Source organism: Pan paniscus, chromosome 11 (assembly GCF_029289425.2).
Source record: "Pan paniscus chromosome 11, NHGRI_mPanPan1-v2.0_pri, whole genome shotgun sequence".
Taxonomy (NCBI): Eukaryota; Metazoa; Chordata; class Mammalia; order Primates; family Hominidae; genus Pan; species Pan paniscus.
In genome coordinates, this window is record NC_073260.2 from 8075773 (window position 1) to 8099452 (window position 23680).

At 56.4% G+C, this 23680-nt stretch overlaps 1 protein-coding gene across 4 annotated transcripts; it reads left to right on the forward strand.

Annotated features, from left to right (window-relative positions):
- The first annotated feature begins 3496 nt into the window (after window positions 1–3496).
- FAM78A (family with sequence similarity 78 member A) lies at window positions 3497–23466 on the forward strand. 4 transcript variants are annotated; one of them, XM_055117569.2, is made up of 4 exons: window positions 11089–11251; window positions 16892–16935; window positions 17941–18062; window positions 20186–23466. In XM_055117569.2, the coding sequence occupies exons 1-4, from the start codon at window positions 11104–11106 to the stop codon at window positions 20712–20714; spliced, it is 843 nt and encodes a 280-aa protein (XP_054973544.1). In that variant the 5' UTR covers window positions 11089–11103; the 3' UTR covers window positions 20715–23466. The 4 variants fall into 4 exon arrangements, with proteins under 4 accessions (XP_034785201.1, XP_054973543.1, XP_008974194.1 ...); XM_034929310.4 differs by lacking the exons at window positions 11089–11251; window positions 16892–16935; window positions 17941–18062 and adding exons at window positions 3497–3982; window positions 4589–5675; XM_055117568.2 differs by lacking the exons at window positions 11089–11251; window positions 16892–16935; window positions 17941–18062 and adding exons at window positions 3612–4190; window positions 4589–5675.
- The last annotated feature ends 214 nt before the right edge of the window (window positions 23467–23680 follow it).

The following is a 23680-nucleotide window of genomic DNA, read 5'->3' on the forward strand; positions in this document are numbered from 1 at the left end:
CACTGGGCCTCTGTTCCCCACCTGTAGGGGAGGCTGCTGGACCAGCTCTCTCTGAGATCTTGTCCCTACTCCCCTGGCCAGGCTCAGCCTGCCCCCTGTCCCAGTTAGGCAGGTCAGGGATGCAGACATGCCCTACGCCTCCATCTGCCACCTAGCCTCTCAATGTCTCCCACCTTCAGACACCTGTTTGGCTCTTTGGCCCCACCCACCTCCCTGGTGGACATTCCAAGCTTCGTCATTGGCTTTCGGTCTGGTCCCCAACAGTTGGGGAGAGAATGCTGTCTCCCAGGGCAACAGAATTCCAGCACCAAACATTTCCATCTGCAGAACAAAAACTTTTCCCTCTCTTGAGATTCCTTTTTGGCCTCTGATGACCCCAGCCTTGAAGGTGGCAAGCCCTTGGAGGACCCGCTGAAACTCTGAATGCAGAGTGGTCCATGAGAGAGAAAGAGCCTTGGGACTGTCTCTGGTGGCCACTGAAAACAAGGTCCCTATACTGCAAGGAATGCTGGTGAGAGCGCCCACTATATCCCAGTCATCCAGCCTCTGGGTCTTAGAGCCAGGCCACCTGGTTCCATCCACCCCTCCCTCTTCACCAGGCCTCAGTGTCCTCATCTGTAGAATGGGATGATGACAGGGTCGGGTCAACCCCTGATCCCTGGGTTTCTCTGGATCAGTTCTGGGATCATTGTGGAAAGCCATGAAGATGCTGTGTGCAAAGCCCCAGCTCACGGTGATGCCTGCAAGGAGACACTGCAGCAGTCTCTTTCCAAAGACCTCCCAGGTCCCTGCAGCTTGGCAGGGTCAGTGTTGTTTCTACTTCTGACTTGCTGTGTGGCTTTGGGTTTTCATGACTTCTCTGGGCCAATGTGCCAGGAATTGAGGACCTTGTCCTCCCACTGACAACACTTTGAGCTCCCAAGTGGCCATCCCAGTGTTCACCATCCCGGGGTGGGGGGTGGGGCCGTGTCTCCCCACCCCTCCTCTTTCTCATTTTTCAGAGTCCAGGGAGCCTGAGGCCTGGGGGAGGGGAAAGGGTCCTGGGAGCAATGGGAGTGCCCTGTGCTGCTGGGCAATGACTCAAACAGATGTCCCCTTCCTCTGCTCTGCAGACACCGGCACTTCACACGCGCGTGGATGCGTCATGAGCCTTCCACATATGCTGAGGCTGCCGTGGGTCTGTGCCCAACACCCACGGAGCTCCGGAAAATGACGAGCAGGAGGAAGGGCTGTGTAGGGAAGCGGCAGGGCCGGAGGGGCCGCGAGCTGGGGAAGCCACCAGAACCCTGGTGGGCGCTTCAGAAGCCAGGGCAGGGAGTGCATGCAGGAGCTGAGCCCATTCACACCCTCTGCCTGGCAGAGCTGCCCCCCAGCTCAAAGCTGGCAAACAGGCCCATGGACTGATGCTTCCTGGTCCCTTCTCCTGCAGACTGAGATGTCATCCTGTGCAGGGGTGATGTCAAGGGGGAGCAGGTTAAGGGAGAGGGGTCTTCTACTTTGCAAGTCCTCACTATGTGGGCGCCCACACACCTCTGCCAGTAGGACTTCCTAGTGATCAGTCCCATCCTAGTTCTGAGGGGCTGGCCCTGGCTAGCAAGTGGGGTGTGCTTGGTGAAGAAGCTGAATGTGGGCTTTGGAGCTGGTCAGATCGGAGCTGACATCCAGCCTCTGAGAAGTCTCTATCCCCTGATCCCTGGGTTTTTGGGTTTCTCTATCTGTGGAGCCCACTGCCCAGGGCTAAGGTCAAGGATAGAAGAGACAGTGCCTGCTCATTGTAACGCCTGACACACAGTGGGTGCTTTACAAACCCAGGCGGAGCCCAGGACTGAGGGGGCGGGGCACTGTCACTCCCAGCTGGCCTTGAAGAGAGCCCACCCCCGGGAAATCACCTCCAGCAGCTTCACTGCTCACAAGGCGGTTCAGGGCTCTGGCCCCTGTCCTTTCCACGAGAGGGACGTGCAGCTCTGCCCCTGTTCATTGAGCACTTGAACTTGTCACCTCATTTCCAGGATAGCATTCCTACCCTCACAGAGCACTCTGGCCAGGCTGTCGGGGTGACGAGAGTCGGGAAATGAAACAGACATCTCAAAAGTGAATATCTTCCCTACATATAAACTGAGTAGTGCAGTAATTATCTGATGGCACAAGAGGTGCAGAAGGCCCTGTGAGTGTCAGAGGGACAGAAGGTTTTGTGGGGGCCATTAGTTCATGGAAGGGAGAGGCCACTTCACATGGTGAAGAGGCCAGAGAAGACTTCTTCCTGGAAATGGACATTTATATAGAGCCCTGATGTAATCTGTGTGCTGTCTGGGGTTCTACTGTGTCCAACAGGCCAAGGGGGCCATCTCTGTGGCCCTGCCTTGGCCCGAGTCAGTGGGACTAGGAATAAGCCACCTACTAGCTGAACTGGAAAGGGACCACCTCCTCATTAGCTGGGGATACGGGCCATAGCAGTGCTGGGGTGAGGGTGTGGCTGGGTGAGAGGCGGAGGCCACCCTAGCCAGCCACTTCCTGCTCCATGGCTGAGCCGGTGCTGCTGTGAGATGGCCTGGTTGTTAACCCCTCAAAGGAGAGATCCAAGAGTGGCCAGCCCCTCGGTCCCTCCAGCCCTGCCCTCACACACTCAGCGTGCTCTGGCTCTGGGACTGGCTGGAAGCACCTGCCCTGTGCCGGCTGTGGGCACCTGTGGAAGTCAGAGTCATGGGGATGGGGTGGGGACGAAGAGCGTGGCTTTAATGTAGCTGCCAGATGTACTTATATCACAAATTGCTTGGGCTTTCCCTACGGCTGGCTGGAAGGTAGGGGTGGGGTTCATAGCTCTCCCATGGCTGTACAGCCTCATGCTCCTTTTGAGCCCCTGCACTGGGACCCCTGCGGGGGGACGGGGGGAAGGACCTTGGGCAAATCCCCTAGCCTCTCAGCTCTGGGTGCCTGCTCTGTGAAGTGCACATCATCAGTCTCCCTCCGCAGGGAGGCCGATGGTGGCTGAAATGATGCTCTGTACAGCGCTCATCACACAGCCGGGGTCCAACAGGCAGCCAGCAGACCTGCTCGAGGGGACCCACCTCTCCCCAAACTGCTCTCCCCTCCCCCCGACCTTTCCAGCCTTGGAGCCTACAAAGCCCCCGCGCTGTCTCCACCAAGCCACTGTCTCCCTGCGGTCAGGAACCCCAGGGCAAGGGAGCCCTTCTGCGGGTGCTCCGAACCCCAGAAAGCCTCTGGTCCATAGAGTTCAAAGGGCACTGGGAGCAGCCCACCTGGCCCCGAGACAGCAGCGGAACTACACTACCCAGAATTCCCGGGGCTGGCCAAAAAGGAAATGTCGTTTGTTCAAGGAGAGGCTCAGCTCCCGGAGCAGCTGCAGAGAGAGGGAGCGAGGGGGAGCGAGGGATTACCAGGGGGAGGGCGGGCTGTGTGCGGGGAGCGAGGGTGGAGAGCCGGGCGGGCGGGGAGGAGGAGGCGGCGCCCGCCCGCCGCCGCCGCCGCCGCCTGCGGACCTGCATCCCCGCGGGGCCGGCGAGCGGGCGGCGGTCCCTGCGTGCGCCGGCTGCGCTCGGCCGGCGGCGGCGAGCGGACGCGGGGGCCGGGCCGGCGCAGGGGCCGAGTTTCTGCAAAGTTTGACCCGGTTGCCTTTCCGATGCTGCAGCAGAGCGAGGCAGCGCGGGGCGCGCCAGGCGGCTGCGGCGCGGCGGCGGGGCTGAGCGGCGACAGCGCGCTCACAATGATCATAAAATAAAGGAGGCGCGCGGGGTGGGGGCGAGAGAGCCCCGAGCCTCAGCCCTCCGCCCCCGGCCGCCCCCCCGAAGCCCCAAGCCGGGAGGAGGGTGGGGGCCGGGGGCGCCCACGCCGGCCCCAGACTCCAGTAGAGCCGAGGGACAGTGCCCGGGGAAGGGGGTGGGGGCGCCCCAAGAACGTGCCCGCGGCCGGGTCAGGGGCGTCCGGAGAGCGGCTGCCCGGGCCAGCGGAGTGGCCCCCGGGGCAGGTGAGTCGGCGGCGCCGCCCGGGTGGGGGCGTGCGCGCCAAAGTTCCCCGGCAGCGGCGAGCGCGCCCGACGCGCGGGGACCCGGGGCTGCTCGCGGCTGGAGAGGGGCGACAGAGGCGTTTGACGCGGCGGAGCGGGGGCACTATGCCCTCCGAGGGCCGAGGGACCCCAGCCGGGAAAGGGGTGCCCGCCGGATCCGACGGCACTGGTGGGTGGCCCTGCGCCCAGGGAGCCGGAGGGACCGGGGTGGGGAAGGGGCACCTGGCGCTGGCGGCGCGGCGGTGGGGACAGCGCAGGGCAAGTGCTCGCCGCCCCCTGCAGCGGCAGCCGCTCGCCCCCCACCCCGCCCCCGTCCGGGACGGTATCAGCGGAGATGTCACGGGCGGCTATTATTCGCTGGTGCGCGCGGTCGTGCGGCCGCCACTGACGGGGCGGGCGCGGGGGGCGGGGGCCACCGCCTCCGGGGAGACCGCCCAGAGCTGCGCCGTCAGCTCCGCAGCCCGCGCCCAGCGCACACGCGTCGCCGCCCCCGCGCGCCCCCCGCAGCAAAGTTCGGCTTAACTTTGAGGCTGGCCTTGACGCGCTGTCCCTTCCACCTCCCACCAGGTCCTCGGCGGCCGCGGCGAAGCAGGCGGCGGCGGCCGGAGCGCAGCCCCGGGACCCTGCACGGCGGCCGGCAGCGACAGCGGCGAGGGGACGCGGCGCCCCTGCGTGGGGACGTCCGGCCCGCGCCCGCGAGTGGGCGCCGACGGGGACCCGCGCCGCGCTCCCCCGTCACCGGCGAGCGGCCGGAGCCCTGAGCTCGCCTCCTGGAAGCCGCGGGTCGGCGCTCGCCCCGAGGGCGCCGGGACCTCGGCCGGGTGAACACAAACTGCTCTGCAATTGATTCGGCCGCGCCGGGCGGGTGCGGGTGCGGGGCCCGGAGGGAGCGCGTGCGGAAGGCCGGAGGGCAGGAAGTCAGGCTTCTGCCGCGAGGGTGGCGCGACCGCGCGGGGACAGAGCCTTCCTTATTTATGAGTCTGCCGGCGCTCGCCTGCTTCCTCCGAAGACTTCAGGGAGAGTCTGCGAGCTGCCGTCCCTGCGTGTGAGGCACAGAAGGGCTGGATGTCAGAACCGCATAATTATTCATTAAACTACAAACTTTTTTTAACCCAAAGAATATCGGTGATTTTTGTCCACTGCGAGGAGAAGAAGAGAGAGCCCAGGGCTCATGAAATGCAGCAGAATCCTTATTTATAAACAGGCCGCGGTAGTGATATATGCAACCCCAGTCTACTCAGTGAGTTTTCTATCCTATGGATATCGGTCTTGAGAGTTGAGATTGGAGAGCAGCGCCGTCTGCACTGGGTCCTGCAGCCTCCGTCCTTTCAATGCCTGGTTTTCTCTGTGACTGCTGGCCTTCCCTGGAGATCAGAGCGCTCCTGTATGCCATGGGCTGTATTCAGAGCATCGGAGGCAAAGCCAGAGTCTTCCGGGAAGGGATCACGGTGATTGATGTGAAAGCCTCCATCGACCCCGTCCCCACCAGCATCGATGAGTCCTCCAGCGTGGTGCTCCGCTACCGGACACCCCACTTCCGGGCCTCGGCCCAGGTGGTCATGCCGCCCATCCCCAAGAAGGAGACTTGGGTAGTTGGCTGGATCCAGGCGTGCAGCCACATGGAGTTCTACAACCAGTACGGCGAGCAGGGCATGTGAGTACGGCCGAGAGCCAGCTCTGGGAACTGCTAGGGATGGCCGAGCTTGGAGGCCCGGTGGGGGGCCGCGGATAGGGGGAAGGTGGAGATACCATGAAGACAGGACAGAGGCCAGAGGGAAGCTTTAGGCAGGTATGCAGGTGGCCTCATTGGCCCGGTGGCTCCCTGAAAAGTTTGCCTGTGGATCCAGATTGGAGTCACCGTCCTGCAATCTACCCTGCCACTGTTCCCCCGGGTTCCTGTGTCCTTCCCTGCAAGATGCGGAGAAAGCAGAGAGACATTACTCCCAGTGTTTCCTGGCAGAGCAAGTGTGCCGTCCGCCTGAGGAGTGTCTGTGCCATCAGGGGTCACCAGAGAGGCTGCAGGGCTGCCCTCCAGGCCTCTGGCCCTGTGCGGGCCCATGGCAGACATTCAGGCACTCTGCAACTCCCAGACCGGTATGTTCAGGGCTTTGCGATTGGGCCTCAATTATCTTTCTGGCTTTTACCAGTGTATGCCAGGACCTGGGGGAGTGCTTCCCCGTTCCAAACGGCACTGTGTTTGAGAGCACAGTTAGTTTTAGAAGCCCGATTTCTTCACAGTGTATCACTTTCTGTCTCCAAGGGAGAAGACCGCTTTATGCAGACAAGTCCAGTGTCCCTCTGGCGAGGCCCTAACAGGAACAGCAAAGAGGAGCCTCTCCTCTGCAGCCCCAAAGCCCAGTCTCCAGAGTGTGCCTAGGGTATTGGGGGTCCCGGTGAGGACCCTGGGACCCTGGGACTCCTTTCCTGGCCTGCTTCCTGACCCCAGAGAAGGCCGTCCCCAGGGTGGAAAGAGCTGCATTTAGGCAGAGTTGGGAGAGTGACTTAACCTGAAGGTTCACCCTAAGACAGGGATGGTGAAAATAGCTGTTTCTGAGCCTAAGGACCCTTTGGAGAGAGCTAGGCAGGCCCCGGCGGGCAGCCCACCCATGCGGCCCCATGACTGGCCGCCAACACTCCCAGAACCTCTCTCAGTGTCTACCCTGTGGCCCCGTGACTGGCCGCTGACACTCCCAGAGCCTCTCTCAGTGTCTACCCTGTGCAGCTTCACGTCCCCGTTTTGCAAGTGGGGAAAAGAGGAGAATTTCCCCAGGAGCTGGAAGTTATCACAGATTTAAGAATCTCATGGGCCACCTGTAAATGAGAGAGGTGGAGGATGGCGGGACACCAAGTCTGGTGGCTTCTCTACTTAATGACTCCAAAGTTCTAAAGGAAACATGAGGATCACAGTAACCCTTAAGTCCAGCGTGTGACAGTGACTGTCCCAAAGAGGTACATGGGGGGCACATCTAGAGTCTCTCACCGGCCCTCTCCACCAGCCTGATTTCTGTGCCAACCCCTTTGTGTCTCAAGAGCAGCTAGTAATCCAGTTCGGGGGAGGGGGTGCTGCCTTTCTGTTCTAAGCAGGGAAACATGATTCTTAGTTATGCAGTGAGGACCTTTTCTAAGAACGCTTAAGCCCAGAAACCTCCTCGGGCTTTGAAGGCATCCGGGACAGTTGTAGAAACAAAAGTTTTCCTCGGGGTTTTGGGCTAAGCCTAGTTTCTTCCCTGGAAGGGGTAAGGAAGCCAGTGGGTTCTTCTGAACTTGGAAAGACATGAGCACTCACGGGACTGGATGCTAATGTGGTTGGTGCAATGTGTGGTGGGGAGGCCACAGGCCTGACCCAAGGTACAGACTCCAAGCCTCAGCTTCCCCATCTGTGCACATGGGCTTCCGATGTCTTGTCTAAGACTTGTTCTCCATCTGGTGACCCTGAGTAGGTGCGGGTGATGTGGCTGGAGCTAGGCCTGAGACTGGGACCTGAGACAACCCTGCCCTCCCTGTCGCAGTCCTGGCTTCCTGGTTGGAAGAGCCTCATGCCTTCTTAGGCAGATCTGGGCGGGAGGCCAGGCTCTGCCACTCTCCAGGATGTGGCCCTAGGCAAGTCCCTTTACTGCTCTGACCCTCAGTTTACACATCTGCAAACTGGGGCTGGCAAGAACCCCTTCCCCATGGCTTATTGTGAGAATCACTCAAGCTAACCAAATTCGCCATGCAGTCAGCCCTGCGCCAAGCTGGTGGTGAATACTTACCACAGGCAGTAATGGGATGGGGATCATCCTTAGCGGTGTTGTGATTGTTACTGTTATTCTATCAGATGTGAGTGGCTAAAACTACAGAATTAGGACAGATGTCAGCCACACCGTGTAGTGAATTTTCTCCCCAGGCCGAGTCTTTCTCTGTCACGTAGGGCCCACTTCCTGAGTTTAAAACTTTTTAAAGCAGTGTAAGGCCTGAAGAACTTGCGTTTTAAAGTGGCTCCAGGCCATTTTCCTTGTTCTCTCTCTGCCCCTGATGTTTCTCTTTGCTCCCTCTTGCTCTCGGGACTCCTCTTTTGCTGCAGGGAGCCTCTGTGTCCCACCCAGCTCATTCTCCCTGGGTGCACTGGCTGTGCAATCCCGGTTGGGATACGCGGGGACCAGCCCCAGGGACAGGATGGAGTCAGAGGCTTCCTGGGAGGGGCGGCTTGGAGCAGTCGGGCAGAAGGGTCCACGTGTCTTGGCTCCTAGGCCTTGGCCAGGCAGCCCCCGGGGTTCCGTTTGGTGTCTGTCCATGAGGGGGAGAACTTCCTGTAGGCTGCTGTGAGGATTCAGCGAGAGGCCAGTATGAGTGACCGTCCTGTGGCTGAGACGTAGAGGAGGAGGCTGCCGAGTACTTGGTAGTAATCAACAGAATCATCCTAAGGGGCCGAGTTACCAAAGAACAGAGTCCCGGATTCAACCTGCACCCTTGAAGGGCTCATGGAGAAGGCCAGGATGCGGCCTTGCTTTAGCTCCTTGCTGAATGGAAATAGAAGCATTTAGGTGGGATTTAGTTATTTTTTTTAAAATTTTTATTTATTTTTATTTATTTATTTTTGAGACAGAGTCTTATTCTTGTCGCCCAGGCTGGAGTGCAATGGTGCCAATCTTGGCTCACTACAACCTCTGCCTCCCAGGTTCAAGTGATTCTCCGGCTCCAGCCTCCAGAGTAGCTGGGATTACAGGCATGTGCCACCATGCCCAGCTAATTTTTATATTTTTAGTAGAGACGGGGTTTCACCGCGTTGGCCAGGATGGTCTCGAACTCCTGACCTCAGGTGATCTGCCTGCCTTGGCCTCCCAAAGGGCTGGGATTACAGGTGTGAGCCTTAGGTGGGATTTAAAACCCCCTTCCTGTCTCCCCTGCCCCAGGCCTCCTGTGATGACTTCCATTTTCCAAGTTTTTAAGCCTTGTGGCATGAAAAGGAAAGGGAACAGTGGTTGGGGTGACCAGAAACCCCAACCAGCCCAGAATTGTTCCTCTGCTCTGCCTGGCCCAGGGTCAGGTAATTCTCTCTGTGCTGGTGGGGGGTGTCCTGTGCATGGTAGGGGGCTGGGCAGCATCCCTGGCCTCTACCCACTCCATGCCAGGAGCACATCCCCGCAAGCTGTGACAGTCAATAATGTCCCCAGGGAGGGCCTGATGTCCCCAGGAGGGGCTATGAAATCACACCTAGTGGAGAACCGCTGGACTTGACCCAGACAATTCACATCCTTAAAATGAAACCCAGGCCCTGTGCTTTAGTGGCCCGGGGAAGGGACAGCCAGGTAGCGAGAGCTAGGTTAGGGCTTTCATTCTTTACAAATGGGCTTGTATCCAAAATGTTAATTCCAAATACTTAACCAAAATCCATAATACCCGCAAACGTTATCCCTGCTTAAAATTAATCCCTAAGCCAAGAGGATAACTTTTTAGAATGACATTCTGGGTTTGAAATATTTGAAATGGAACAATTAAAAAAAAAAAACACCATCTCAATAATACCCTGACTTTTGCAGACAGAGCTGGAAAAGAGTGAGTTTCTCTGTGCCAGCATGAGAGGATTCTATATGGCTTTGGGTCCAACCCACATTGCTTTAAAAGCCAACCCCCCCCCCCCATCCAAATTGTTGGAGACACCTGCCTCCACAGCCCGGCCCCCGCAATTCCTCAACTGCCACCTGTCAGCTGGCACAGAGTCTTCTAAGTGACAAGTCACAATTTCTCGCCTGTGTGGGAGAAGTTCCACGTTGTCCCTGGTTTGCCCTTCTCTGGAGCCCCCTGGGAACCTGGCCCACAGCCACGCCCATGGCCAAGGTCAAGGTCAGGGGCAGTTTATGGCTCAGGATTCTGCCAAAGGGCAGACTGAGCGGGGAGGAGGGGGAGCAGCTCAGATAGAAAGGGTTTCTTTGGGTAGATGGGGACACTACCCCATGCCCATGTATGGCAGGGTGTGAACTCCAGCTCCCAACCCTTGGGCCAGCCTCTTAACCTTTCCAAGCCTCACTGTTCCCATCTATGAAATGGGAATATGAGTCTTCTCTCATAGGCTTGTGATGATAAGACGTTAGCCCAGCACCTCACGAATACCAGGCACTCAATATATGGTAGCCGTCAATACCATAGCTATGAATCGTAATACTAATAATGTCTTATGCATTATGCGATGCCTGTCAGAGTCAGCGGAAAGGTGGCTGTCTCGTTGCTGTTGTTACATTATCCCTTCTCCTGGGTTTCAGATACCTGTCTATAGCATGAGTGCTGTCACTGTGTTATGAACGGCCAGTGGCCAGCCTGGACTACACAGTGAAACCCTGTCCCTACAAAAAATACAAAAAAATTAGCCAGGCATGGTGGCATGTGCCTGTAGTCCCAGTTACTTGGGAGGCTGAGGTGGGAGGATCACCTGAGCCTGGGGAGGTCAAGGCTGCAAGTGAGCTGTGATTGCACCACTGCACTCCAGCTGGGGCAACAGAGTGAGACCACATCTCAAAAAAGAAAAAAAGACTGGTGGGAAAGGACAGGGCAGGGGTGGAGGGACCGCTGGGTGCCACCCGGCCCTGCTGGGATGACGCTGAGAATGGCTGCCTCGGGCGCCTTCCCACCTGCCATCTCCCAGCGTCCTCCCCAGGAGCTCAGGAAGGCCTCATTTTATGATGTGGTCACAGCTTCTAAGACCTGAAGCTGGTTGCCAGAGCAGTCTTGCTCAGCGCCAGCAGATCTGGGGACAGGCCATGGAGGAATGTCCCTGTTGACCACGTGGCCTCTTCCTGAAGCCGGGGTCTGAGCGTCAGTTGTGCAGAGAACAATTGAGGAGGAGGCTTCCTCTCTGTAACCGGAAGGCGGCCTCCCCCATCTGCTGGGCCCTGGCGGAGGCAAGGGCGGGGTGGGTGGGAGAGGGAAGTCCTTGTTTCAAGGCTTTGGGGTGGGAGGAAGTAGGGGGATGACCCAGCCTAAAGAGAGCTCCCCCAGGACCAGCCCTGGCCAAGGGATTGCTGCAGCCCTCATCCACCTTCCAAGCACTGGAAACAAACATTGGAGACCAAGTGAGGCGTCACTCAACAGCCGTAGTAATCAGGGAAATGACAAGTTACATACTGACATCCTTTGTTTTGCTGATTGGAGTTGGGTGCATTGAAAAAGATCAGTCGTGCCCAGTGTTTGGGGGAAGGAAGCGTCTTCACCTGTTGTTTGTGGGAGGACAGTTGACGCAGGTGAGGATGCTGAGAGGTGAGCTCAGCTGTGCCTGTTACCGTCCACATGTGCAAGCCCTTCAGCTCGGTGGTTGTACTTGTTTTTGAGATGCAGTTTCACTCTTGTCACCCAGGCTGGAGTGCAGTGGCATGATCTTGGCTCACTGCAACATCCGCCTCCCGGGTTCAAGCGATTCTCCTGTCTCTGCCTCCCAAGTAGCTGGGATTACAGGTGCCTGCCACCACACCTGGCTTTTTTTTTTTTTTTTTAGTAGAGATGGGGTTTCACCATGCTGACCAGGCTGGTCTCAAATTCCTGACCTCAAGTGATCTGCCTGCCTCGGCCTCCCAAAGTCCTGGGATTACAGGTGTGAGCCACTGTGCCCGGCCTGTACTTTTAGAGCCTCTTGCAGAAACTTTGTGCCCCTAGCTCAGGGCCTGCATATTGGAGGCGTGCAAAAAAATAATCTACTGAACAAGTGAGTTAATGATCACGTGAAGGGGAGAAGCAGCACATAAAGATGCACATGGGCTGGGCACGGTGGCTCACGCCTATAATCCCAGCATTTTGGGAGGCTGAGGCAGGCGGATCATCTGAGGTCAGGAGTTCGAGACCAGCCTGGCCAACATGGCGAAACCCTGTCTCTACTAAAAATACAAAAATTAGCTGGGCGTGGTGGTGTGTGCCTTTAATCCCAGCTACTCAGAAGGCTGAGGTGCAAGAATTGCTTGAACCTGGGAGGTGGAGGTTACCGTGAGCCGAGATCACGCCACTGCACTCCAGCCTAGGCAACAGAGCTAGACTGTCTCAAAAAAAAAAAAAAAAAATGCACACGTGAGGATGTTAACTCCAGCACGGCTCCTAATAGCAAAAAGCCAGGAACAACTCAAGGGTCCCTCAAGAGGGAGTGAAATTATGCTCTGCCTGCAGTGCAGACTCTGAGGCAGGGCCATAGGCGATGAAGACAAGTGGGGAAATGATACATTGTTGTTACATTTTTGTTTAAAGTTATCAAACAATATGTAGGGTAGTAACCCATTTTTGTTAAAAAGAAAATACTGAAGTTGGGAACATATCCTGTGTGTGTATGCAGAGAGCAAGGTCTCAAAGGATGTTTACCAGAGTACATGGGGCACACGGGGAGGGGCGCATGGGGAGGTAGGTTTCAGTTTTCACTTGATACACTTCTTTTTTTTTTTTTTTTTTTTGAGACGAAGTTTTGTTCTTGTCGCCCAGGCTGGAGTGCAGTGGTGCTATCTCGGCTCATTGCAACCTCTGCCTCTCGGGGGTTTCACCATGTTGGTCAGGCTGGTTTTGAACTCCTGACCTCAAGCAATCCACCTTCCTCTGGCTCCCAAAGTGCTGGGATTACAGGCATGAGCCACCGCGCTCGGCCTAAGAGCACTTCTTTTTTTTTTTTTTGAGACGGAGTCTCGCTCTGTCGCCCAGGCTGGAGTGCAGGGGCGCCATCTCGGCTCACTGCAAGCTCCGCCTCCCGGGTTCAAGTGATTCTCCTGCCTCAGCCTCCCGAGTAGCTGGGACTACAGGCACCTGCCACCATGCCCGGCTAATTTTTTTGTATTTTTAGTAGAGACGGGGTTTCACCCGTCTCTATCTCGATCTCCTGACCTTGTGATCCGCCCGCCTCGGCCTCCCGAAGTGCTGGGATTACAGGCGTGAGCCACTGTGCCTGGCCAAGCACTTCTTTTATAACTAAAATTAAACAGGCTCTGTTGGTCTTTCCTCCCCTTGTGAGATCCCAGTGATCCACAGCTGTGCCTGGGTTAAGGGGAGTGGGGTTGGCAGGGAGAAGGTGTCTGGGTCCCAGAAGGAATGGGGTTTGTTGTGGTGGGGGAATCCCCGTGGGCAGGCCCTGTGGGAGGCGAGACCTCCAGCCCCTCCCTCAGCTGGTGAGCAGGTACTGGGGAGGCCAGGAGAGCAGGGCCTGGTGACCCGGTGGTGGTGGGGACAGCCCAGGGGGGCAGCAGCGCGGTGGGGATGTCAGGAACCCAGGATGCCTGTCCAGTGTGGAATGGGGGCTCTTGGGCATTCGTTTCTGTAAAATTGTAAAGCTTTTACAGAATGAGTACTTTCTGCAAATTTTATCAGATTATAAAATCCATACTGTTGGGGAGTAGGTAAAATAATTCCTAACTTCCTGCCCGGCCTGTGTGAGGGACTGAAACCAGGGCTGAGCGGGAGACTGTGTGACATGGGCAGACCCTTGCCCTGGAGCCTCAAGCCTTTTTTTTTTTTTTTTTTTTTTTGAGACGGAGTCTCACTCTGTCGCCCAGGCTGGAGTGCAGTGGCGCCATCTCAGCTCACTGCAAGCTCCACCTCCCGGGTTCATGCCATTCTCCTGCCTCAACCTCCCGAGTAGCTGGGACTACAGGTGCCTGCCACCACGCCCGGCTAATTTTTTTTAAAATATATTTTTAGTAGAGATGGGGTTTCACCGTGTTAGCCAGGATGGTCTCGATCTCCTGACCTTGTGATCCGCCCGCCTCGGCCTCCCAAAGTGCTAGGATTATAGGCGTGAGCCACTGCGCCCGGCCTGGAGCCTCAAGTCTTTATCTGTAAAGGTGTTTCTTAAGGTGCCCAATGTGAGCCACTTGTAGGAGGTGGGATAATATTTGAGTAAATCATTTAAGGTTAAGGCTAAATTTTATTTTAATGCAACATATTTACTGCCTATTAGAACATATATCTGTATATCTGTATATATAGCATATCCAACCTGTTATTTCAAAGGTGTTTCTAAATTTAGTTGATTTTGTTTCTTTTAGAGACAGGGTCTCACTCTGTTGTCCAGGCTGGAGTGCTGTGGTGCAATCCTAGCTCACTGCAGCCTTGACCTCCTGATTGCTCAGGCAATCCTCCCACCTTAGCTTCTCGAGTAGCTGGGGGTATAGGGACGCACCACCATGCCTGGCTAATTTTTAAGTTTTTCGTACAGGCGAGCGTCTCTTGCTTTGATGCCGTGGCTGGTCTTGACCTCCTGGGTTCAAGCGATGCCCCCTCACCTCCAGCCTCAGACTCCCATAGTTGAGTCTTTTAAAAGGTGATCAGGCCAGGCGCGGTGGCTCATCTCAACAGCTTGCAAGGCTGAGGTGAGAGGATCGCTTAGGTTCCATTAGAGGCTGGTGGGGTAAGAGCTGGGTCACGTTGGGGACCTTGGCCCAGTTACTTCCCAGTTGTGTGACCTTGGACCCGGCCTCTCACTGCCGTTAAGTCTCCTCTGTTAAATGCTCCCCACAGCCCCGGCCCCAGGGAGGTGTGGTGCCCGGCGCAGCCCGTGTGCTCAGGGAGTGGTACCTGCTGTCACCGCGTGCTAAGGTGACTGTCCAACAAGAGGCTTTTGCAGCTGCAGCCCTGCAGGATAAGCAGAAGCTCAGGGCAACTTTGGGGGCCCTGGACTCCTCACAGAGATGCCCTGTGGGCTTCGAGGGAGACCCAGCGTGCACTGACAGCCACTGATCCTGGCCACAGACATTATGGTGCCTGAAGCTGGGCCAGGTGCTGTGATACATCCCAGATACGTGGTGATGGGCGAGGCAGGCCTGGCCCTGCCCTCACGGCCTCGTGGTCTGTCTAGGGTAGAGACTGGCAGCAGATGAGTGCATCAGTATTTAATCACCCTCATGAACAGGCCACGGGGCAGTGGGATGAGATCCAGTGGCGTTGAATAGCAGGAGGCACCTGGCCCATGTGGAGGGTCCAGGCAGGCTTCTTTGGGGTGGTGGCTGCAGAGCTGAGTGATGAGCAGCTATGAGCGAGGAGAGGAGGAGGAAGTGGGGGGGAGGAGGAGGAAAGGGGAGTGGAGGGGGATGAGGATGAGGACGAGGATGACGCTGCTCCCGGTAGAAGGCCCTGAGAGGGAGGAGCGTGGCCCACTGCAGCAGCTGAGAATGGCTGGGGCCCTGGAGCCCAGGGAGGGCGTGTGTGTACATGCACGTGTGTGTGCTTGTGCTGTGCACGTGTGCACACACGCAGGGCTCTAGGCTTCAATTGCGTCGGTTTTAAGGGCATAGGGGAGTCATGGCCAGTTTAACAGGGTTGGAGCCACGCCATCGGATTTGTGTTTTTAGAAGATCCTTCGGGCTGCTTCTGGGAGGGGAACAGATTGCAGGAGGCTGGGAGACCAGGGAGGGGTAAGGCCACGGTGGAGGCAGAGGAGGAGAAGGGGCACAGCCTGGAGGGGCAAGGGAGGGTCCACGATGGCGCTGTGTCCCGGAGACACAGGCCTCCCCGTTGCCGGCCAGGCCAGTGGCTCTGTCCACCCATGTCAGGGCTTCGTGAGACATGGAAAGCAGGTGCCCTGCAGATGTTTGTTGGGTGGGTGATGATGGGACTCAGGACAGGGACGCTGCGGGAAGCTGAGGAAGCCACTTCAGCCCGGGAAGCATTCTGACGCCTGGGTTCCAGCCTGGACTTGCCTGCTGTCCTTTGGGGTCCCTAGGAGGATGGGAGTGTGACAGGTGGCCCTGCCTGCCTCTGCCCACAGCCATGGAGGCGAACGGCCTGCTGGGCTCCTAGACTGAACAGCTGTCCGGGGCCTGCACTCAGAAGGGCCCTGAGCGTGGTTCAAGGCTCTGCCGTCTCAGCATTGAAAATCTCAGGTTGTTAACAGCCAGGTGCGGTGGCTCACGCCTGTAATTCCAGCACTTTGGGAGGCCGAGGCGGGCAGTCACCTGAGGTCAGGGGTTTGAGACCAGCCTGGCCAACATGGTGAAACTCCGTCTCTACTAAAAAAATATAAAAATTAGGCTGGGCATGGTGGCTCACACCTGTAATCCCAGCACTGTGCGAGCCTGAGGTGGGTGGGCTACCTGAGGTCAGGAGTTCGAGACCAACCTGAATAACACAGTAAAACCCCATCTCTACTAAATAATTAGTCCGGCATGGTGGCACATGCCTGTAATCCCAGCTACTTGGGAAGCTGAGGCAGGAGAATCGCTTGAACCCAGGAGGCAGAGGTTGCAGTGAGCTGAGATCATGCCATTGCACTCCGGCCTGGCCAGCAAGAGTGAAACTCTGTCTCAAAAAAGGTGGTTAAGATATTGCTTAACTTTAGACTTTTAAGTTAAAAATAATTGGAAAATTTCAAGGACAACTACTAAGAGAACAGAATTAGAATGTTTAAATCCCCAATAAGTACCAAGAAGAAACAGAAGAAAAATACCAATGAAATCTGTAATCAAAAGAATGGTGGACAAAAAGCATTAAAAAACTCAATAGAAATTTAATAGAGAAGAGAAACAAGTTCATATAAAAATAATTCGGCTGGGGACGGTGGCTCACGCCTGTTATCCCAGACACTTCGGGAGGCCAAGGCAGGCAGATCACCTGAGGTCAGGAGTTTGAGACCAGCCTGGCCAACATGGTGAAATCCCGTCTCTACTAAAAGTACAAAATTAGCTGGGCGTGGTGGTGGGTGCCTGTGGTCCTACCTACTCAGGAGGCTGAGGCAGAAGAATCACTTGAACCTGGGAGGCCGAGGCTGCAGTGAGCAGAGATCCCGCCACTGTACTCCAGCCTGAGTGACAGAGTGAGACTCTGTCTCAAAAAAAAAAAAAAGGTCAGAAAAGGCTTCAGGTCAAATTAGGGCTTTGGGTCAAATCAGGGCTACCTGGTCTGGGAGAGGCACACTTCTAACTGCTGATGCCACCCTCAAAGGGTCTCCAGAAGCTTCCACTGACTGCTGTTGGCTGCACCAGGCAGTGAGTATCAGTACATTTAATCATCACAAAAACTGGGCAGGCAGATGTTGGCGGATTGTCTGTGGGCTGCTGATGAGATGGTAGAGCTCAGCGCGTCTGTGACTGGACCACAGTGCGAGTAGCTGGGGCTGACAGTGGACCCTGGGCTGCTGCAGGTGCCCCTGAGCTACTGCACCCCCTGCAACCCCCAGGTGGAGGGATCCACGCCGCCTGGTGACGATTTGGCCCTGGCCCTGAGCCATGCCCCGCGTGACGCAGTGCTGTCTGCCAGCCTGGGAGGCTCCTCACCTGTCTTTGCCTGAGCCAGGGCCTGGGAGTTTCAGGACTGGGAAAGGAAAGAAAACCCCAAGGCTGGGGTCAGGAAGAGGAGGGCTATTTTGCTGCTCAGTCCTGCTCCCCCAAACCAGACCTTCAGCTCTTTGCAAATGAAAGAGGGGGCAAGGCCAAAGCGGGGTTCCTTATGCAAGTTTGCTTCCTGCCCTGAAAAACCAAAAAAACGGAAAACTTTTCCAAGCAAGTGTAAGCACTGTGTGAGGACAGAGTGGGCGTTTCCTTCTGAAATAGGAGACTAGGCCCCCAGTGGGCAAAGAGACCCTGACCCGCTTCTCCATCTGTGCGGGGGAATGAATGAGCAGGCTCACCCTGTTGTCATCCTGCCTGCTGCTGTGGGGCCCCCCTAGATCTTAGGAATTGCTGGGTACTTCCGGACAGTGAGGTTGTCTGAGCTGCCTGCAGGTTCCCTGAGTCTGGGTACTCAGGGGCTGGGCAGGAGATGCCCATTAAGCAGGTGTTACTCTAATGAGTGAGCTTTTCAATGAGATGAACCGGAAAATTAGCAAAATCATGTTCCTAATCATTCCTCCTGCGGCAGCCCCAATTTTGCTAACTGTTAACATTATCTGATGCATAAGTAGGGGAATGCATTTTTAAAATTATGGTAAAGCCTATGTAACATTTTATAAAATTGACCATTTTATTTTATTATTAATTTTTTTTTTTTTTAAGACAGGGTCTGGCTCTGTCACCCAGGCTGGAGTGCAATGGTGTGATCTTGGCTCACTGCAACCTCTGACTCCCAGGTTCAAGCGATTCTCCTGCCTCAGCCTCCCGAGTAGCTGGGATTACAGGTGCCCGCCACCACGCCCAGCTAATTTTTGTATTTTTAGTAGAGACGGGATTTCACCATGTTGGCCAGCCTGGTCTCGAACTCCTGACCTCCAGTGATCCACCGTGCCCAGCCAAAATAGACCATTTTAATCATTCATAAGTGTACAGCTCAGTGGCATTAGGTCTGTTCAAATTGTTTTGTAGCCTTCACCACCATCTATCTTCAGAATTCTTTTCTTTTTCTTCTTTTTTTTTTTGAGATGGAGTCTTGCTCTTATCGCCCAGGCTGGAGTGCAGTGGTGTGATTTCGGCTCACTGCAACCTCCGCCTCCTGGGTTCAAGCGATTCTCCTGCCTCAGCCTCCTGAGTAGCTGTGATTACAGGCACCCACCACCATGCCTGGCTAATCTTTGTACTTTTAGTAGAACAGGGTTTCACCGTATTGCCCAGGCTGGTCTGGAACTCCTGACCTCAGGTGATCCGCCTGCCTCGGCCTAACAAAGTGCTGGGATTGCAGGTGTGAGCCACTGCGCCCAGCCTAGAACTCTTTTCATCTGCAAAACTGAAACTTCGTCCCCAAGAAATACCAACTTTCCGTTCCTCTTTCTCCTAGCCCCTGGCAACCTCCATTCTACTTTCTGTCTTTATGAATTTGACAACACTAGGGACTTCACATAAGTAGAATCACACAGTATGTGTTTTTTTGTGGCTGGCTTATTTCACTCAACATAACGTCCTCAAGGTTGATCTGTGTTGTAGCCTGTGTTGGAACATCCTTCCTTCTTAAGGCTGAAGAACATTCCATTGTACGTATATAGCACATTTTGTTTATCCATTTATCTGTCGTTGGACACTTGGATCGCTTCTGCCTTTTGGCTATTGTGATTAATTCTAGGAACAGGAATGCATTTTCTTTTAGAGGTAGGGTCTCACTGTGTTGGCCAGCCTCGGCCTCCCAAAGTGCTGGGATTAGATGTGTGAGCCACTGCCTCCAGTTGGGAGTGCTTTTTTTTTTTTTGCAGACAGAGTCTCACTCTGTCACCCATGCTGGAGTGCAATGGCACAATCTCAGCTCACCGCAAACCCAGCCTCCCAGGTTCAAGCAATTCTCCTGCCTCAGCCTCCTGATTACAGGATTACAGGCATCTGCTACTGTGCCCCGCTAATTTTTTTTTTTTTTTTTGGAGACAGAGTCTCACTCTGTCGCCCAGGCTGGAGTGCATGGCGTGATCTCGGCTCACTGCAACCTCTGTCTCCTGCCTCAGCCTCCTGAGTAGCTGAGACTACAGGCGCGTGTCACCATGCCTGACTAATTTTTTGTATTTTTTTTAGTAGAGACAGGGTTTCACCATATTGGCCAGGCTGTTCTCAAACTCCTGACCTCATGATGTGCCCCCCTTGGCCTCCCAAAGTGAATTTTTGTATTTTTAGTAGAGACGAGGTTTCACCATGTTGGCCAGGCTGGTCTTGAACTCCTAACCTCAAGTGATCCGCCTGCCTCGGCCTCCCAAAGTGCTGGGATTACAGGTGTGAGCCACCGCGCCCGGCCAGGAGTGCATTTTTAACAGTAGCTTGTTCCTGGGCGTACCCGCTGTGCACGTAGGTGAGCAGAAGGCGCAGTGGGCGCAGGGTGTCCTGAGCTTCCCTGTTACAGGTGCCTTGGTGGAAATGCGCCGGGGTCCCAGGCCCCACCGCTTGGCCAAATGTCCTTAGGAAAATGTAGCCTCACTCTCCACCCCCAGCCCACCGCTTCACTTTCTGTATCTGCCGGGTGGGGTTGCATGGAGAAGATTGTCTGTGAGCCTGTAATGTTAAAGTAAGGGGCCCCTACTGTCGGGGGTGGGCTCCCAGGTGCTACTGTATCCATGGCCACATGGGAGTGTGGGATCTGTATGTCCCTAGAGCAACTTGGGCCAGGCCGGCCACCTTCTTCTGTCTGAGGGTTATGATTGTAACAGCAGCAGTGATGACAGTGACTCCGAGCTACTGTCTGACCCCCTGCCCCCAGAATGTCAAAGGGGACCGGGTGGTCTGCTGGGTCCGTTCCATCCTTAGGGCCCAGGACAGCCCCTGGCCTGCCAGGGGGACACAGAAAGCCCTCCTTGAGTGACCGAGTGAGTGAACTGGCCTTCCTTGTCCTCAGGTCCAGCTGGGAGCTCCCCGACCTCCAGGAGGGAAAGATCCAAGCCATCAGCGACTCAGATGGGGTGAACTACCCCTGGTACGGCAACACCACGGAGACCTGCACCATCGTGGGCCCCACCAAGAGGGACTCCAAGTTCATCATCAGCATGAATGATAACTTTTACCCCAGCGTCACATGGGCCGTGCCCGTCAGCGAGAGCAACGTGGCCAAGCTCACCAACATCTACCGGGACCAGAGCTTCACCACCTGGCTGGTGGCCACCAACACCTCCACCAACGACATGATCATCCTGCAGACGCTGCACTGGCGCATGCAGCTCAGCATCGAGGTGAACCCCAACCGGCCCCTGGGCCAGCGCGCCCGGCTGCGGGAGCCCATCGCCCAGGACCAGCCCAAAATCCTGAGCAAGAATGAGCCCATCCCGCCCAGCGCCCTGGTCAAGCCCAATGCCAACGATGCCCAGGTCCTCATGTGGCGGCCCAAGTACGGGCAGCCGCTGGTGGTGATCCCGCCCAAGCACCGGTGACAGCCAGGGCCACCCGCTAGGTTAGACTCGCAAATAATAATACCGCTGAAAACAAAACTCAGACTCACTCTTCAGTCATTCAGCAAGATACAACCATTCTACCCTCTCCAGCGGGCGGATCTCACTGTGCTGATGCCCCCGGGAAGGCCTCCTCGGCTCTCGGCACCTGCTTCCTTTCAGGGAGGGGGGAGATCTAAGCAGGACAGACAGACCCCACGTGCGCCCTCAGGGTGACCTCTGGTCTCCTTGCCTCTCCTTTTTCTCAGTTTCAGTCGCTCACTTGTAACAGATTCCCTGAAACACTGCTTTTTCCGTTTTTTAAAAAAACTCCTCTTTTGGGGGCTCAGGGGCAGGAGGAGGGGGAGCTGATTAGGAGGGAAGCTCCAGCCCCCGATCAAAGAGACAGATCCGCACTGCTGCCGATCTGTGGCGCTGGCCGGCCTTCCCCCCAGGTCCCTCCGCCCTCTGTCATGCGGCCTTATGTAGACTTGCTTTGCCAAACTTTTGCCTTAAGCTGAATTTAAAGGAAGAAAACCAATCGGAGAAAGAAAGCAGGATCTCTTTTCTACCGGACTTTTCCTCTTCTGCCAGAGGTGGAGGGAGGGGTGGGGTCGCCCGCGAGAGTCTCTTGAGCCCTTCTTCCCGGTTGTCTTGGGAGAAGGGTGAGGATGGGCATTTAGACCCAAAACCAGCTGCTCACTCTTTCTTTTTGGCAGAAACAAAACCACAGGCAGATTCTGCCTGAACAGCCCCTTCTCTCCCTCCACCCCCAGGTGGTATCCCCGCACCTGCGGAGAGGGGCTGTGAGCTCTGGCGGGGGGTGGCTCCACCAGTCGCCTGGCCTCTTCTCCCCTCTCTTCCCAGCAGCCTTAACTTCCCTTGGGCGGCTCTAGGAGGAGAGAGGCAGGCTCCTGTGAGCCCAGGGAATTTTCACCCTCTCAGTCCTCAGGACCCACCCCCAGTTGAGTCCCTGGCCCTTCCTCCAGGTGTGTGGCTTTTTCCTTCTCCATCCACACTGGTCCCAAATGCCTGGGGGCCGGCCACCTGGACCGCCGACACACAGCCTCAATGTTAGTCTCAAAGGTAAGGAAGGCATTCACGTCCCTTCTTGCAGGGCATTTTAAGACTTGAATCGGGTGGGCCCCGGCCCCTGTGGCTGGCTGGCCCCTGGTGTACTGTAAAAGGGCCAAGACAGGGCTCGTTCTCAGGGGCGCCCCTCCCAGGCCCTCAGGGCAGCGGGACGGTGCAGTCAGGCTCTGGGTGCCACAGTGATGGAGGTGGAAGGCACCCAAGCTCTAGGGAAGTCTTGGGAGGCAGTCGGCCGAGCCCCTGCTTCCTGTCCTCAAATAAGTGAATCCAGGCCAAGGGCTGGGAGGGCTGGGTGGGCTTATGGTCGAGAGGGGTCAGAGCCACTCCGGAGGCTGGGCTGGCACAGTGGAGAGCGACAGGTGAGGACAGACGTCCGGAAGCCCATCCCTGGGACCTGCCCTCCCTCGGTCCCAGGCCACTGGAGCTCCAGGGCTTACTTAGTCCTGACCCATTGTGCCAGGGTTCTGAGCAGTGTCGGCCTTGTGGCCACTTGCAGGGGCTATTAGGGGACATCCCGCTGAAGCCACGCTCCTTCCAGCTTGCCAAACCCACAGCTACCCACCCGGGGCCCACACTCAGCCTAATAATTATCAAGCACAGAAAACCGTCCATTTAGAAAAATAATCCATTTCTGCTGCAGATGAGCCACTTGTAAGAGTCTCCGTGACAGCGTGGGACGGTGTGGGCACCAAGGTCCCTGCCCTGCTCCTTCGTCCACGGGCTATTGCGTTTATTCAAGGGCTGCTTAATGACCGTTCAGCCACTGCCGTCGGTCTCCGGGCCCAGCTCGTGCCAGGAGGCTGTCCTGGGACACACTGGGCTGGAGCTGCCGGCTGGCACGGTGCTCAGGGGGCCCCTAATGGGGGCCAGGACCTCCCCGCAGAAACTGCAGGTTCTCTTGTGAGGATGGAGGCCGTGCCACCCCGAAAGGCAGTAGCCTTAGGGGAACAGTGGGTCCCAGCTGCATGTCTGAGGACTGGTGGGGACAGGGCTGGGACTCAGCTTTCATTCACTGGAGACTTCTCCACTCAGGTCTTTGTTGCACTAAAGCAGGGACAGGACCCTGGCGGTTTAGGAAGCGGGTCTCAGGCCGCCGGTTTCTTCCCGGAGGTGGGGCTGGAGACCAGAATGGAAAGGGGCTTCCTGAGCTGCTAGGGGGTGAAGGACCCCCGAACCCGCATTTCTTGAGTGAGAGCAAACACTCGAAGCAGGAGCCAGCACCCCTCCCACTGCATGCCCGGCCCCCAGCCCACCTTGCCCCCTGACCCACCTTCACCCGTGCCCCTTCTTTCCGCCCTTCCTTCCTCACCGAAGAAGGGCTAGGAACACCCTGGAGAGGCTGCAGGTCCGGCCACAGACGCTCAGCTGAGCCCCGGTCTGCTCCCTCAGCCTCCTTGCTCATGTTGGAGCACAGGCCCCAGGCGTCCTGCCAGGGCCCCGATTCTTCTTACGTCCCCCAGCCCTGCCCTGGCGTGGACATCCACTCACTCCTTCCAGCAATAAGAACCGTCCTTGGTCGTGGAGAGTACTGTGAAACAAACCAATGCACTTACCAGGAGGCACAAGACTCTTGAAGAAGATGTAAAATGAACCTTTTTTTTTTTTTTTACAAAAAACAAAAAGCAAATATTCATAAAGAGAAATAAAATGTAATTTTAAAGTAGGCTTGGCTAGGTCCTGGATGTTTCTGAAGTGGAGATTCACTTTGGGGTGGGTGGCTCAGCGGTGCTGGCTGCGGGGGTGAACGTATCTGGGGGGCAGGAGGATGGGCTGAGGCTGGGATCCCCGTGCTCAGGGCCTGGGAAATGGGAGGAGGGAGCCAGCCTTTGAGTCCTGCTCCTTCCAGCTGCTTCTGTTCACAGCCCCAGCTCCAGCGA

Excerpts from the sequence above, each read along its gene's own strand:
- FAM78A (XM_008975946.6), top strand. The coding sequence starts at position 5,772 with ATGAAGACAGGACAGAGGCCAGAGGGAAGCTTTAGGCAGGTATGCAGG. Across the intron at positions 6,116-20,185 it reads ACTCTGCAACTCCCAGACCG|GTCCAGCTGGGAGCTCCCCG; the intron begins GTATGTTCAGGG and ends CCTTGTCCTCAG.